At 37.6% G+C, this 15,979-nt stretch overlaps 2 protein-coding genes across 10 annotated transcripts in view; both read left to right on the forward strand.

The window, feature by feature from the left end:
* The window catches only part of ncoa2 (nuclear receptor coactivator 2), a 95,737-nt gene extending 92,538 nt beyond the window's left edge, over nucleotides 1-3,199 (forward strand). For all 9 annotated transcript variants that reach the window (XM_038287745.1, XM_038287743.1, XM_038287750.1 and 6 more), the window contains one exon: nucleotides 229-3,199. In XM_038287745.1, coding sequence (XP_038143673.1) covers nucleotides 229-240 — 12 coding nt within the window. In that variant the 3' untranslated portion in view covers nucleotides 241-3,199. The remainder of the gene's footprint in view (nucleotides 1-228) is intronic.
* A 2,190-nt stretch (nucleotides 3,200-5,389) lies between these two features.
* prdm14 (PR domain containing 14) lies at nucleotides 5,390-11,646 on the forward strand. Its single transcript, XM_038287792.1, has 9 exons — nucleotides 5,390-5,721; nucleotides 6,599-7,172; nucleotides 7,828-7,881; nucleotides 7,956-8,116; nucleotides 8,210-8,483; nucleotides 8,566-8,768; nucleotides 9,146-9,247; nucleotides 10,735-10,954; nucleotides 11,217-11,646. Exons 2-9 carry the CDS (start codon nucleotides 6,650-6,652, stop codon nucleotides 11,384-11,386), a joined length of 1,707 nt encoding a protein of 568 aa, XP_038143720.1. The 5' UTR covers nucleotides 5,390-5,721; nucleotides 6,599-6,649; the 3' UTR covers nucleotides 11,387-11,646.
* The last annotated feature ends 4,333 nt before the right edge of the window (nucleotides 11,647-15,979 follow it).

Below are 15,979 nucleotides of genomic sequence, written 5' to 3' on the forward strand. Positions count from 1 at the left end.
TTTTAAACATCAAACATTACATTCAAATATTGGAGGACTCTGAATTTTTTATTTATTTTTTTTTTCAGTGAGAATTATAAGAATTCAACCCTTGATTTGAATCTACATTAATGTGAGAACCAAAATATCATAACTCTTTAAAACACTGAAGTTTAACGTGATGAAACTTGTGGGAAATGTGAAAAGTTGTTTTAAGCGTTCAAACTAACACATGTGTTTTGTCCACAGAAATACTGTTGACCCACCTGAAGCTTCATAACACCAACCTCAGAGATCAGCTGGTGCAGGGAGCGCGTCGGCCCTTTAAGAATCTTTAAAACAAACTCCTAACTAACCGGCTGCCCCTTGGACCAGCCATGCCGTGTCCTGAGCCCCTTGCCCTCCCCCCCCAAAGCTGACCCCTCGGGGCCCAGACTGACACAGGGGTGAGCAGGCCAGCCTACCTGCCCGTCCAGCCGCATTCACCGTAGTGTGACTTACTGTAGGGCCCTCTCGTTGGGATACACTGACTTCAGGGAGCAGAGGGGGCATCAGTGGATGTGATGAATGTATTCCTCTCAGCGGACAGCGGCCATCTACAATCTCATCTCGGAGACGGACTGAAAGGTTCTCCCTTCACTCATTTGAGACAGTTCCTCATGGGTTCCAAACGGCAGCAGAGACTCCCAGATCATGTTAAAGAGAGAAAGCGGAGCTCAATTGTTTGTGGGGTTTTCCTCCTTTATGCTGTTTGCTGTATTTTATTTTATTGCTAAATGTTTTTTTTTTTTTCTTATCCAAATTAATATGTAGATGGAAGATACGGGGAGGGAATCTTGATAAACACTGCAGAATGATTTGATTGGAATTCTATTATTAGAATAATTTAGTCAAGAGGTTTATATAGTGTATTAAATTAAGTTTTATTTTTCTGTATAGATTCATTTTAATTATTGTAGATGATTCTTTATCCTTGTAGCAAGAAGATTCCTTAAAGTGTGAAAGAAGCACTTTTTATTGGGGGTTTTTTTTGTCTGTTTTTTTTTTCACAATAATAGTTGATAAGATTCTTCTAATCGCCTGAATTATGGATTAAAATCTTGGTCCAGATGTTTCAGAAGATGTCAAAATCAAATATGGTTCAAAATGAATTGTACATACCGATGAGTAAAAACCTTTGCTTTCCTATTTATTTTATTCCTTACTGGTCACTACTGCCTCTCTTAAAGCAGAGCAGTTATACTTGCTTCTTTTGTTGTTGTTGTTCTCTGAAGTCCTGACATTCTGGTACGACTCGGACATGGGGTGCAGGTGGGTGGTGAGGGGGTGTGCTGTGTATACAGTGTACAGATTACGGCTTGCTTCTCTGCCTTTTAGCATAGAACACACACATACAAGAAAAAAGAGTTTTAAAAAAATCCTCACAGCCATACATTAAGTCAAAACTATAACAAAGAGTGTGCTTTCTTTGTTGTCTGGAGTGAAATTGCTTCGTACAAGCTGCTAGGTGCAAACTGTTTGGGTGTGATGTAAACAAGCAATAATTACTTGAAAATCCTTTTCTGTTTTGTTTGTTTTTGTAATTTTTGTACAGTTTCCTGAATTTAAAGAGAAAAAAAAGAAGCTTTTTTTGCTCTGTATTTGGAGGCAGTATTAGACACGGTTTTTTTACTGCAGTTTGTACCAAGAAAAAGACTACGATCCATACAAACGCAACGTTCTTGATAAATTATGCAGCCATGTAAGAAGGCAGGGGGGGGCGACCTGGTGTGGGGATGTAGTTTAACCCAACCCCACCTTCCCCTAATGATCAAAATGAGCCCTCTCTTCCTCCAGCCTTCTATCGCAGAGGTCAGAGTTGAGACTGCGCCTGCTCTGACACACACTTAGCCATATTTTATGACCTCAGGCAGTTAAAGTAAAAAAAAAAAAATGTTCGCTGATGACGTTCTGATCTATTTCCCCAAAAGGGAGTTTAGATCCAAAGCAAGTCATCCTCTTTAACCTTAAAAGAATTTTTTATATAAACTATTTTACCCAGGAAAAGACTTTGATCAAGCCAAATGATTCTTTACATTTCAATTGGATTTCTTTCACCTCTTGGTTATCAGGCCCACACAGGAAAGATGTCAACGAGCAGCAGGGTCTAAATGCAGGTTTTCATCATAGATTCACTCTGAATGTATTGTCATTAAAGGCCTACTGGATGCAATCACACCATGCTCTTTTCTGCTTTTCTGTTGGCTTTTTTTATTTTTTAATTTAAGATAAAATTCAGAGGTGTCTGCGAATGCCGCTCTGCCTCTTCGCTTGCCCCGTATCTGTTTTGCCGTGGGTTTATCTTAAATCATGCCTTTTTTTTTTATTATGAAATGTTTTGATTGTAAAATCAACCCATGCGAAACAAAGCTTTTAGAGACGTTCCTTAAACAGGCGTTTTAAAAGGATTCAGAGCCCTTTGCAAATTTCCAAAGATTGTCAGCATTTAAAAAAAACTTAAAAGCCATGTGGTAGCAGTGCATTTTTTTTTTTTTTTTAAAGAATTTCTAATGACCGGTGCAAAAGAAGTGCACATATTCAGACTTTGGACCCACTTAACTACACACTATATTTTCTTCTCTTTAATGTTTGCTTTTGCAGAACTTTAAATGCCCTTTTTGTATCGTCTGCTGGTTTCTTAGAGCTAAGATGCAAACCCTTTGAAATGCTAAACACCCTAGCATATTGCCTTAGATTTCGTCCTGTTCTTGTTCTTGTAAGTTACACTGCTGTCTGTATAAATTTGTATAATGACTGGTTGTACAGTATTGAATGGGTGCACCACTATTCACCTCTACTCCGCTGCTGAACACCTTCACAGTTTCCACCCCCCCTCCCCACACACTCAACCACAATCATTGCTCTTCTATGTTGGGATAAACGGAGATACTGAAGCAATATGTATTATACTGGACTCTTCTGAAGAAAGATCACTGTTTGTTCTTTAATTTAGTTTTCTGCATTGTCCACAGGAGTCGCACTGTATACCTGCATCCATCTGACCTTTGTTACCCCACGGGTGTGTGTGTGTGTATGCGCGTGAGCACGTGTGTGTGTGTGAGTGTTTTATGCAAAATTAGATATATAAGAGAAGGTTAAACCACAGTTATGCAAGTTGTGAACTAATATGGCTTCGCTGATGCTATTTGCCTTGTAAATAAAGAATTCTGTTTAATGCAAATAATGCATAATTGAACTTTTCATTTTTATACGGGTACGTAACATAAGGATATTAAGACACATTTTGTTTTACTAACACATTTTATAAAGAGAAAATTAAATTTTAGAGTATGGCAAGTGTGTAGTGTACTTATATATATATTTTTTTATATTTCACTGAAAACAAAAAAAATCACTTTTTTATTGTTTCATTATTGCATTATTTGTGCAGTATGATGGAAGAACAAACAAATACCTTTGCTTTTCATACATGCATATTTGATTTTTTTCTCTTTTTTTGTATCTGAAACACTAAAATATAAAAAACTGTTAGAAAAGCTTCTGCATCTGATCCATCTGAAAAAGCCGTATGACATAGAAATGTGTTAAATGAAGGAAAAGATGTTTATAGTCTGAACTTATTGTTAGTTTTATTTTAAAATTTTGGTTTCAGTTTTAGGTTACCTCTCCGAAACTGAGGCTTCTCGGTCAACTGCTCTCTACCAAAATGCTCAAGCTGTTTCATGCTCAATTGCCTCCAGAAATTTTTTAAAGGATCAAGTTGGAATGAAAGTTAATATTTCGAGTTTCACAAGAGTCATAACTAACAAAACTGACAAGTTTCCTCTGAAATGTATTTATTCAAGTGCTGTCAATCGATTAAATTTTTTTAATCGAGATTAATCGCATCAATGCCTGAGTTAACTCGCGATTAATCGCATTTTAATCGCACATTTTTTTCCTGATTGAAAATCATTTAAATACTCTCGATGACATACAAAAAAATACATACAGGCTAGGTTTGTGCCAATGTTCTTTTTTTTAAATGAAAACAGGTCACAGACACTGATTTATGCCATAGAAACATATGGCAAGAAGACGGGGAGGCATGTAGCAAAAAATAACAAATATGTAGCCAAAAAAAGGCCCTGAAAACAGGCTGATGTAAAAGACAGTCTTTACAGTTAATACAGTCTTTTGAACAAAGACAAGCATTTTACCCTACTGCTATAAAATGCAGTAGAGTTAACATTAGATGTTAATTAACCAAGATAACAAGGGCCAGTAGCCCCATGGAACTTGTATTTCCCTTTAATTGGCTTTAAATGGAAGTTAATTTTACTTAGAATATGTCTATATTACCTTCATTTAAGCAGGTAGGTAAGACAGTTTGCTGTTAGAATAGAAACTATAATCTTATTTCAGGGGCATAGTATATATGTTTTTATGGCCATAATCCTCCTTTTGGTTTTGGCAGATCATTTTATTTACCTGCTTAAATTAAGGGGAAACGCACTGATTTTAACAATCAGTTTTGCATTGTAATACAAAATCAGTTTCTTATGATGGCATATGCTGACAATGAGACGGTAAGGGAGCTATCCCTTGGAATAATAAAAAAAAATGTCTTTACAATTTACCTTAAAACTTATTTAACCCTGTAATGCCAAATGTATCGTATTTGATACATACGGTTTCTGAAATGATTTGCGTCTGACACCTTTTGCATAATCTAATGGTAAAGACTTTGCTCAAAATCCTATTGTACACAATCAGATATACCTGATAACAGAGGGCAGAAGACTACACAAAAAATAATCTTGACTTATTGCATAAATTATTATCAAAAATGTATTTCTGTTTTTTCTTTTTACGTATTTTGTTAAAAGGCCAAATAAGGACTTCAAACCAAAAAAAAGTAATTTTCTGTTTTGTTTTATTCTTGGATCGGGCTTTAAAGGGTTAAAAATTACAGAAATGACAGACTGTGTCTCACTTAAGAACAGAAAATTAGCTCTCCCTTTGTTTTTTGTGTTATACTCTTGTTCTTTGCTCCCACGATAAAACACTGGTAAATTGAATCTACTGATTTGGACAGTAGGGAAAAAATGTTGAGTCTGTTGATACTGTTGGCCACAAATAGAAATGAAAAGCAAACAAGTCTGAGTGACCTACTGCTGATAAATATTAGAGTTAAAAGAGCTCAGTGACTAGACTTTACTTAAACTGCCAAACAACTCCTGATGGATACCAATTGGGGCAAAGCTGGTAACAAAATGACCTGGAACCATCAAAGATAAGTGTGATCATTCTGCATGCTGAGTAAAAAAGAATTTAAATACTTTTTTATTGTTGAATAGTTTATGAAATACTGACATTACTGACAAAAAAATGTACCATAGACCTGCCATTGTATATTTTATTTTATTTGTAAAACTGTATATCTATGCTTAATTTCTCTAGTTGAAGCCTATGTGTGTATTTGTCGATGGAAAGCTTAGAGAAAATCTCCCTAATCAGAATGGAACCGTGGATAGGTTCACTCGGTGGGCTGTCCCACGCAGATACATTGAGATGCATGAGGTTGAGTGGATTCCTCAGCCAATGGGAAGGAAGGAGGAAAAAGGTTTGAAGCATCTTCAGCGGACCGGAACCTGATAGGTTCCCTCAGATAACCAGAAACGCACCCAGGTTAGGGTTAGTAAAGCTAAGCTCTAATGGATTAAACTTCACCATCCAGGGGTTTTGGCTGACTGAAAACCGGTAAGTTTTATTTCCTTTATTAGAGATCAAAAGTTTTTTTTCCCCCTTATGTTTAGTATTTATCTTTCTTCTTCTAATAAAAAGAAATCAATAAGCTATTATTTCCCCCAAAATTAAGACTTACGCGCGGATCATGACGCACGGCGTCTTCCAGAGCTCCTTCCCGCCGTTCAGTAAATTATTGTTCAGGATTGGTAAAGGTCCATTAAATGCTCCATTAATGCTGACCTCTGCTCCGACCGGCTATTTTGTGATTGGTGTCATGACCCTGGTTTGTCTCTATTTACTGGTTGGCTTGGGGTGGGACTGGTTCCTCCATGGGGCCCCCTCACAGTTCAGCTGTGTAAGGTGTGTGACCTCTCAGCTGGAAATATTGCAAAATCGGCTGCCCTGATTTTTTGTTTTTTTTTGTTTTTTTAATCCTCTGTTTTCTAACAGCTGGGTTCAGGCATTCTTACAAAAGTCCAAACATCCCCAGATAGTTTCCTGTCAAATCATTGAGAAATATTGTAAGGCTTTTAAACATAAACCTTGACAATCTATTGATTCATCTTTATGAGAGAATGTTAAAGCTGCAGCTGTCCTGATTCTTCTTCCATAAATAATTTGTGACAGGAAACCCCGCAGTGGCAGGACTTTAAAAAAAAATGAAATCTCCAAAACCCATAGAACTGAAGAAGAGATTAGTTGGAGAGATGTCTGCAACTTTTAGACGAAACCAATGAAATTCAAAAAGATTTTATGTCTTCCTTACCTTTTTTCAAAGCTGAAAACTAATAGCTGAATACAATTTTTTTTTAATAAAATTGGAAAGTATATAATTGCTTCTTTTTTTTAAACCAATAAATGCGTAAAACTTGTATCACTCACCCTTCAGGATCCGTAAACCTCCGTGCGTAAAAGTGTGTGCGTCTCCATCGTCTCTGCCATGCTGAAGGAGAGGAGCTACCACGCGGAGATGCTGAAGAGCAGTCCTCTCCAGGGTTTCTTCCCCACTCCTTACCACTACATGGACCTCTACCCACGGACACACAGTCTCCTCCACCCGCTCAAGTCACTCGATCGGCTGGTGTCGGACGCCCGAGCTTCCCTGCCCCTCGGGTTCCACGTAGGCGTATCTCACGGCGCGTCTGGCTTGCCGTACAGCAGCCAGATGTTTCCGGGACACGCTCAGTACTCCAGGCCGGAGGAGCTGGCCGCGGTGGTGACGGAGCACGCCGCCGGACCGCTGTCCTCAGACTTCAGCAGCCCGTCCAGCGTCAGCTCTCCATCTGTCTGCTCCTCCTCCACGCCGCGCAAGGAGAGCTTGTTTCGGCCGAACACGGAGAAAAAGGTTCCATCCTTTAACTTCAGCAAGGAGGACTTGTTTATGGTGCTTTATGGTTACTATGGGGACCAGGTGGGCAGCAGGGGCCACGCTATATCAGGACTGACCCTGCAGGAAAACTCAGGTAAGCGCCCTGGATGCAACTATAACTTGATGCTTAACATAGAGCCATAATTAAAATAATATTTATGTAGGTGACAGAATAAAATTAATCTTAGACAAAACAAAAAAGAAATAGAATAATAATAGATATGTTGGTTATTTAAAAACCCTATTTAATATTTGTTATAAAACAATATTAAACTCAGGTAAATTGTAAAAAATAAAATAAATTATTATTATTTTATTATTTCCTGTTCTGAAGCCCCAAAGCACTGAATTATTTCAGTATTAACAATTAGATATCAACTTTTAATTTAAAATGTATCATAAACTATATTACCCAATTATTTATGGAAAGTGTTGTTACATAATTAAGTTTTTCTTTCTGTTGAAATGCTTGAAAAATGATTTTAGTATTTGTTTCATGATTTTATTTTGTGGCGAGATTCAACAAATAGATAATCTGCTAAGTATGTATTTGTCTATTTAGTAGTTCATAGGTGAAAGTATAAATAAAGCTTAAATGCAAAAAAAACCCAAAACAATTGATAATTTGAAATATAATAGAAAAGAATAATATAATTAGTTCATCGATAAAAATGTTTCCAGAATACAGTTTATCTATTCTACTGTATAACTATCTATATACAGCCTTAATTTTGTGCTTTGCCTTTTAGCTTCTGATTCCCCCATTTCCCTGCTGGACAAAGAAACTCAGGCGCTTCCAGAGGGTAAGTTAATGCCATATTTGATCTTTTCTAACAATGTAATATTAGAGGTTTTTAATTTTGATGTTTTGTTGCAGGACTGATTGTCCTCCAGGCTGCATGGGGAAGTGCTTACCACTGTGGAGTTTTCACAGATAAGATCAGCATCCCTAAAGGCACCCGTTTCGGACCTTTCCAAGGAAAACATGTGAACACCAGTGAGATCAAAACATATGATGACAACACTCTGATGTGGGAGGTGATGCAACTATAATTTTAGATGTATTTTACATATGGCTGCAGCATTTATTTTTTTTTTAACATTATAGCACCATCATCTGCTCTCCTCCAGGTTTTTGAGAATGGTCGGCTGAGTCATTTTGTGGATGGCAGAGGCACCTCTGGGAACTGGATGTCCTTGGTGAAATGCGCTCGGTTTCCTGAGGAGCAGAATCTGATCACAGTGCAGGATCAGGGTCAGATCTACTATGAAGCCTGCAAGGAGATCACACCAGGCCAGGAGCTCCTGGTATGGTATGGAGACTGTTACACACAGTTTCTTGGAATCCCACTGACGCTGAAGAACCCGAGAGAGGACAACAACAGCAGTGCTTCTCCAGCTGAAGGTGTGAATCTACTGCTTCTCCTCTCATTATTCAACGTTCATTCAGTTTGCATCACAACAGGGCCCCTTTATTTCCTCTGCAGATTCAGGAGAGGGCTTTAAGTGCGACAGATGTGGGAAGGTGTTCGCCTACAAGTATTACAGAGATAAGCACCTGAAGTACACACGCTGCGTTGACCAAGGGGACCGCAAGTTTCCCTGTCACCTGTGCAACAGGTCCTTTGAGAAGAGGGACAGGCTGAGGATCCACATTCTGCATGTGCACGAAAAACACAGACCTCACAAGGTAGAATGCTGAAATATGTATTTAGAAACACCTTTTGGAATATTATTGTTATGCTGTAAAAGTATGCATGGTTCTGAAAGGACAGCTCCTATGTTGGGTTACATTTGCCATGTTCCTTTAAGGTTTATTGAGAAGTGGATTACTCTAACACTGGATGAATTAAGTCTTATTGATATCTAGAATAGAGAAGTCAATTTAGACTATCACATTAATTTAAAGTATACATTATGAATGGTTGCATTAAATAAAGAAGCCGAATGAAGCTGTCTGTGACATACTGTAATATTTGTTAAATCAGTTTGCCTTTTTTCACTCTTTAAATTCCAGTAAAAGTGACAAGTTGCATTAATCAGCCTATATTTAAATGTCTCTTGCAGTGCTCTGTGTGCGGGAAGAGTTTCTCTCAGTCCTCCAGTCTTAATAAACACATGCGGGTCCATTCTGGAGAGCGACCATACAAGTGTGTATACTGCAACAAGGTAAGAGTGTGCCATTATAGTTTATTGGTGTAGTAAAAAAAAAAAAAAAAAAAAGGATTTTTGTTAAAAAAAAAAAAACATCTACTATTTTCAAAGTTTATTTCCCATATTTATTTTCCCCTGCCCCATGGGAAAAGACTAGGCCACAAAGGAACAAAGATTTCCAAAGTGAAAACAAGGAGGTTATTCAAAAAATATCTCTATAGGCCTACAGGTGTAGGAAATATGAGGACATCCTAGAAATGTAGATGTGAGAGATAATAAAATTCGTTTTGATTTTTAGAATACAACAGAATAGAAAATCCCTTTATTATCCAACAATGGGGAAATTCTGTCTTTTACATCAGCAAAAAGATTGTAGAAAAAATGGTCACACAAATGTGGACCTTAGAAAAATTTATAAGTGCAACATAAAAGTGAAGAGTTAGAAAATAAACCATAAAATACTGTACTGTAAAATATTTTAATTATTTTTATTACATAACTAACTTACTATATAAAATCGCTGTTAATCAAAAGTGGAATTGAATTAAATTAGTTTAATCTAGTAAGTATTATGTTTTTTAATATATTTTTATTTTTATTTTTTATTTTGATCTCTCTTGTAAGCAAACTGGTTGACATAGTTGGCTGTAAATAACATGAGGACAAATGGTGCCGCAATAAAATAAATAAATAGGCTTCCGTTTTTTTTTTTTTTTCTTGTTTTCCAAAGTTTATTTTGTTTGATAGTTTTAAATGATCATATTAGAGAAGTCAGGCTATTGGACAGAATATCTTAAGCCATCTAAAAAAATAAAAACACAATTCAAATAATTAATATTAACTACATTTGTCCTCACACTCTGTACCACATTTGCAGAAAAAACTCTCACCTTCCTTTTTATTTTCATTAGTATTGAGAGGTAAATGATAAAACACGATATTTAAATTTCATTAAACAACGAATAACATAACTTAAATTGCAATAAGATTTGTATACAGGCGTATTACTGAAAATAGAATTTACAGCATGAAACGGGATCTTTTTTGTAGCAATAATGTTTCGTTTTTTTTTTGAAGCAGCTCTCCTTTTTTCACGGAGCTTACAGAATGAGCGCTGGTTGATTGTTCCTCGCGGCAGGCACGCGCCTCGGAGCGACTTTCAGTCTAATTATCGCCAGATGTTCCTCTCGGACTTTTGTCCTGCGACGTCCCAAGCTTTTTATTTATGACACTAGGATGAGCGAAGCTATTTTATAGCTACTTTGTTTAAAAAATAAAAATCCCCCTTTTTCTTAGATATTTTACAAAAACAGCAACAACAAAAAAGATAACGAAAAAAATAAATACAAATTTAAAAATAGGGATATTTCCGAGTCCGTTTAAAGTGTCTGTTTGTATTTAATAAAACAAAATCTTACATAATTTCGATCGGTACACACATATATACATGTTTATATGTCTACCTATTTAAAATGTATCAAAATCCATCCTGTCTCTTTAAGGCCTTCACTGCCTCCAGCATCCTGCGCACTCACATCCGCCAGCATTCCGGAGAGAGGCCCTTCAAGTGTAAGCACTGCGGGAAGGCCTTCGCCTCCCACGCGGCCCACGACAGCCACGTCCGCCGGACCCACGCCAGGGACAAGCCGTTTCCCTGCGAGCTGTGCGGGGCCGCTTTTCTGGAGGAGCAGGAGCTCAGCTTCCATCAGACCATCCACAAAAGTAAGAAATTAATTTATTTTTACCCTAAAAATATTGGTTAGAGATTTATTGGCGTTTATTTTCACATTTATAAATAAATGTGCTCAAATAAAGATGATGCAAAATAAAGTGTTAAAATTATATTCAAAGAGACTATTTTAAAATGTTTTTTTCCCCTATCTTGTTTATTTTTTCTTTAATATTGCATTGTAAATAAGTAAATAGATGAGAGTAAAATTAACTTTTTGGAAAAAAAAAAATTCATTAATTTCTTCTCCTTTAGAAAGACCAATGGACACCATCACTGTCCTCCCTTCTTCTGGAACTGGACTGGAAAAAGACTCTGGACTTGCAGTGGAGGAAATCCAAAAAGCTCAGAAGAATCCAGGGAAAAGGTTTCCAACTTATCCCGGGTTGAAAGTTTCAAACTCTGATTATCGCCCCTGGAACTAGACTACCCAGGAAAAAAATGCTTACTATTGTACAGCCTTATTTAAAACTAACCAGGATTATTTAAATAGTAGGGCATCTATTTATGTAACTATGTTTTATTTTATTACATGGCTTAAAGCTATCTCTCTACCTGGTTAAGTCAGGGCAGGTTTTGTTATTATCATTATTACCAAGTATTTTAGTCATTCCTGTTTGTTTTTGTTTATATATTCAATGTAAAGTGTATTTTCTTCTTTAATTTATAAAGTGCGTCACCTAAAGTGACGCACTCCGCGTGGTTTGCAAAGCAAACCAACAGCACTGGTTTATCTTTGTTCAAGTTTTGTCTTTTTCTTCAACAGCATAAAATAAATGTTCGCATGGAAAAATAAATATGAGTGTTGAAAATATGTATTTCTTTTATTTTCACTATTACAAATCTTACAGAGGTGAGCAAGTTAACTATTTTTATACATAAAAAAACAAGCAAATTAAAAAGAAACTATAAATTTCAAGAAACAATTAAACAAGTGTCAGAAAGAAAAATAATTTTTTGACAAAGCTGAATTTCAAATAAAAACTAGATCCTGAGACAGATTGAAAAAAAAAATTCCAGCTTCACGTGTTGTGCCATGGTGCTTTTTTTTTGTCTCTCTTTGTTTTCAGCCTGGATGCTCTCAGTAAAATGAAGAAACTCTGCTTGGAGCTAATGAATGACAATAGGGAGGTGCTGTAAAGTGGTCTATAGCTTCACACACAAAGCAGTTCACTGTGAATGACATCTGCCCTCACACTGAGTCCAACTGTCCCACACATGTTCCCCTGAGATCAGATAGATAGATAGATAGATAGATAGATAGATAGATAGATAGATAGATAGATAGATACTATTCCAAATGCATTTGTTTTGCGATCATAGAGGAAAGTGTTTTTGCTTCTTTTCTGTTTCTTCTTTAAAGGGTTCAAGGTTCAGCACCTTCCTGAATATCCAACAACCCCTCTCTTCCTCCAAATAGCCAAAATATGGCTGCTTGAACAAGTGTAGATCAACCTTCATTGGAAACTGCCCCTCCCATGAGTAGGTATAACACCCCCATCAAAAACACCACGACTGGGTTTTCCACTGTGTAAAAATAGGGTATCCTCCCCTTTGTGGTTTCCCAGGACCAGAGGGGTGGAGGAGAAGGACGGAAAAGACAAAAAAAGAGACAGAAGGAGTCCGAGGAGAATGAGCTGCCATGGCTGAATTACTGAGATTGTTAGCACTCGGTGCTAAAAGAGTGGTTTTACAGCACCTCCTCTGATTGTCTGATTTAGGACTCGGGCATGGGAGAAATTTTATCTAGGTCGTTTATATGCATTGATTTCACATTTAACCTCCCAGTCAAGCCAGCAGGGCCTCTTTGGGGCCATCTATCAGATTCATCTCTGTATTAATGTAATATTAATAATAACTGAGCTCCATGGTTAACATGTTTGCAGAAGTTAATTCCCTTGGAGACCGGAGCAAACATAACTCTTTACCAAACAAGTGTAGCACTTTGATACTTTATACCACTCAAGCACGGCCCACAAATGTGGTCACAACTAAATGCACCACTGTGATTAATTAATAATGCACACTGATATAAGGAGGAGAGATATGCTGCTGAAACATTCTTACAGATGGAGTCACCTTGTACATTTAGACGTTGCTCATAGTCTGGGCTGAGTAGTCAACAGCTCAGATGTATATGTGCCTATTGATTGCCTAATAGCTGCTGGGGTGTGTGTGTGTGTGTGTTTTTCAGGCAGCGATCAGATTTTCAGCTGAATGGACTTATAAACTATAGCCACAACAGCTCTATGTCGATATATATGCCTCAGTCAGATTCCAAGCAACATTAAAACTTAGTAATGTCAGAGAAAGTAAAACTTTTAGATTCTTTTGCAAAGGCTATATGATCAGTGGAGGAAAATTAGGTGGAATTATCTATATCTACTTGTATTGGGTATCCTTTTATTGCTTTTTTTGTTTTTTTATCTTGCAATAGTATTAAAACCCGTAACTATTTTTAAAATATTGACTTGTGCCATCCTAAAACTCTCATGATCTTGGCGTTGAGGTCTGGTCTGATTACTCATTTCATTCACCTGTCTAGCTTCGCCCAGTTCTCATTACTGTTCATCTGATTCACCAGCTTAGGCGTCTATTTAACCAACCTTCAAACCAGTCATCAGTGCCATTTATTTAAGCCTTTGGTGAGAGTTCTCTAGCATTCCTGAGTGTTTATTATTGCCTGATCCTGACCTGTTCTGCCTCTGGACCTCTGAGCCTGCCTGTCCCAGTTCTGATCTGTTTGCCTGACTTGTCCTTGGAGTTCTGCTGGATTTCTGCCTGTGTACCGAACTTGGAACTGATCTCTGACACCATCCTGTTTTTCCCTGTAATCTCCTGGCTCTGCCTCCTGAGCATGTCCTCTACACTGGCTTTGGCTTCATCCTCTGGATTGTCCTGTCTATATTTGTTGCTCGGTTTTGCCGCATCTTGCTTGCAGCCAACCGAGTCGAACCAACCTGATCATCTGGGCACAGACTGAACTTTAAGACCAAGTTAGTGACTCACATGTTCACTATCATCCTTTGCCAGATAGAAGCGGTTATTACCCTGTGTTCTCCTCCTGCAGATGTCTTATATGCTGATGCTCTTCTCTGCAGATCCATCCTTAATAAACATTTTGTTAAACCTAACTGTATTTCCGCCTTTAATACTTGCTCATTTTGTTCTGAGCCTGACAAAAACATCCCTACAGTATGATACTACCAATATCATGTTTCACCATAAGAATGGTTTGTTCTGTAATTTGAAAGATTACTCTCCCACATCTTTGGCACTTTTCATGTTTCCCAAAAACGTAGGAGCACCTTACTATGTTAAACTGCTCAAAGTGGAATATTGTGAAAATCCCTTTGGTGGCTGTCTTTGGGCATCTTTCTTTAGCCAGTATTCTATAAAGCACTAGATTTGATAAGGATATAACTAATAGTTGTCAGCATAAGCTTCTTCTGAGATGAGAATTTCTGTCGCTCCTCCAGTGTTACTATCTCTCTTAGTCAGGCTTGTTAGTTACTACTTAGTTACTACTAGTTAGTACGTATGGACATGGAGCCATACTTTTTCTGTTTATGGACAACAGATTGAATTTAGACCTTTAAAAGCTTGTGATATTATATCTGTAACTCAACCCAGATTTAAACTTCCATATTTTTTCCTCCTGACCTGCTATGTTTCTCTGTTTTCATGAGGAATTTGGTTCATTACTGTTCTCTAACAAATCAAGCTGACTTATACACAGATTTATCAAAGTACACAAAGGTGTGAACTATTGGAAGACTTCTGGGGAAAAAAAAGCTGACTACACCACATCTTATTTAGGGTCATCATATTAAAAATTAAGATTACAGATGCATGCTGCACTTTTCAGATTTGTCATGTAAATTAACATTTATTGTGGTTTTTATGCAGGTTTTGTGTACCTGTGTGCACTAAGGGAAAGCAGATGTTAGTGAAAGTGCTCCTTCAGCTGACCCCCGTGCATCAGGGTTGTTCGGTACATCACCATCATCTTCACAGTTATTTAAGTTCCCTATTAAATTTAAATTAAGAATTTGTGCTAAATCTTACTCAAACTAGCATTTGCCTGTGTTAGAAGCACCTCCATTTACTTTATCTCATTTTAAATCCTGGTATTGAGCATATTAGGATCTACCTTGAAAGGAACATGTAAGTTAAGTCATTTGTGTTTGAATAGATATGACACAATCCCCCCTCTGAGTGAAGGAATAAGGATTATCAGCTTGCATCCTTGTGAAGCATGCGTCAGGTCAGTCGGAGGTGATCTCAACTGCGGTTGAGGAGAGTACAGCAGAAGGCCTGCAGAGAGGCTCAGCAGCAGAATGAAAGGCAGATCAAACAGCCTACAAAGCCTCTCCATATTGCTTTGGAGTGTGTGTATCTTCTTGGTTGGATTGATGGAAGAGGTGGGCAGATGGCCCTATCCTTCTCAGTGGGGGGTGGTGTGAGGTTGCTGGATGCTCCCATGGGGCAACATATTTGCAGACACACACGTGGCCACATCCTCCCCCTCCCTCTAACGGCACCCCACAGCAGCCTGTTATAAATTCTACAGTCTACCTGTATATTTCCATCCATCTTAATTGCTGGTTTCCCTTTGATAATATCAGGGTTGTAGTTCATCTGTTACATGGCTCAGAGAAACAGATCTGCTCGTAGGCTGACATCTGCCATTGTTATGCGAGGTGTTAGAAAGTGTTATAGGCTTCTGCTCCCCATGCATCACGCTTTACAATAGTTCCCTATGTGTTGTTTGTGTCTTTATGCGCAAGGCTTTTGTATCCTCCCAACTGTTTTTCTTTTTTTATGAGTTATGGAGCTGGCAGTAGGGTAGTGAGGAGAAAAGCTCTTACTTCACTGCTTTCTGCTTTCTTGTGATGTTCTGTCAAATTGTGGGGTTTAAAGCCTCTCATGTTTCCAAATGATGTAACTTCTTAAACTGAATCCTTAAGTACCTCCAAGGAAGTTTTTATTGTAGCGTAAAAAGGGTTTCAGGCTAC

The sequence above is a fragment of the Cyprinodon tularosa genome, unplaced genomic scaffold, assembly GCF_016077235.1.
Source record: "Cyprinodon tularosa strain WSP-4 unplaced genomic scaffold, ASM1607723v1 ctg245, whole genome shotgun sequence".
Classification (NCBI taxonomy): Eukaryota; Metazoa; Chordata; class Actinopteri; order Cyprinodontiformes; family Cyprinodontidae; genus Cyprinodon; species Cyprinodon tularosa.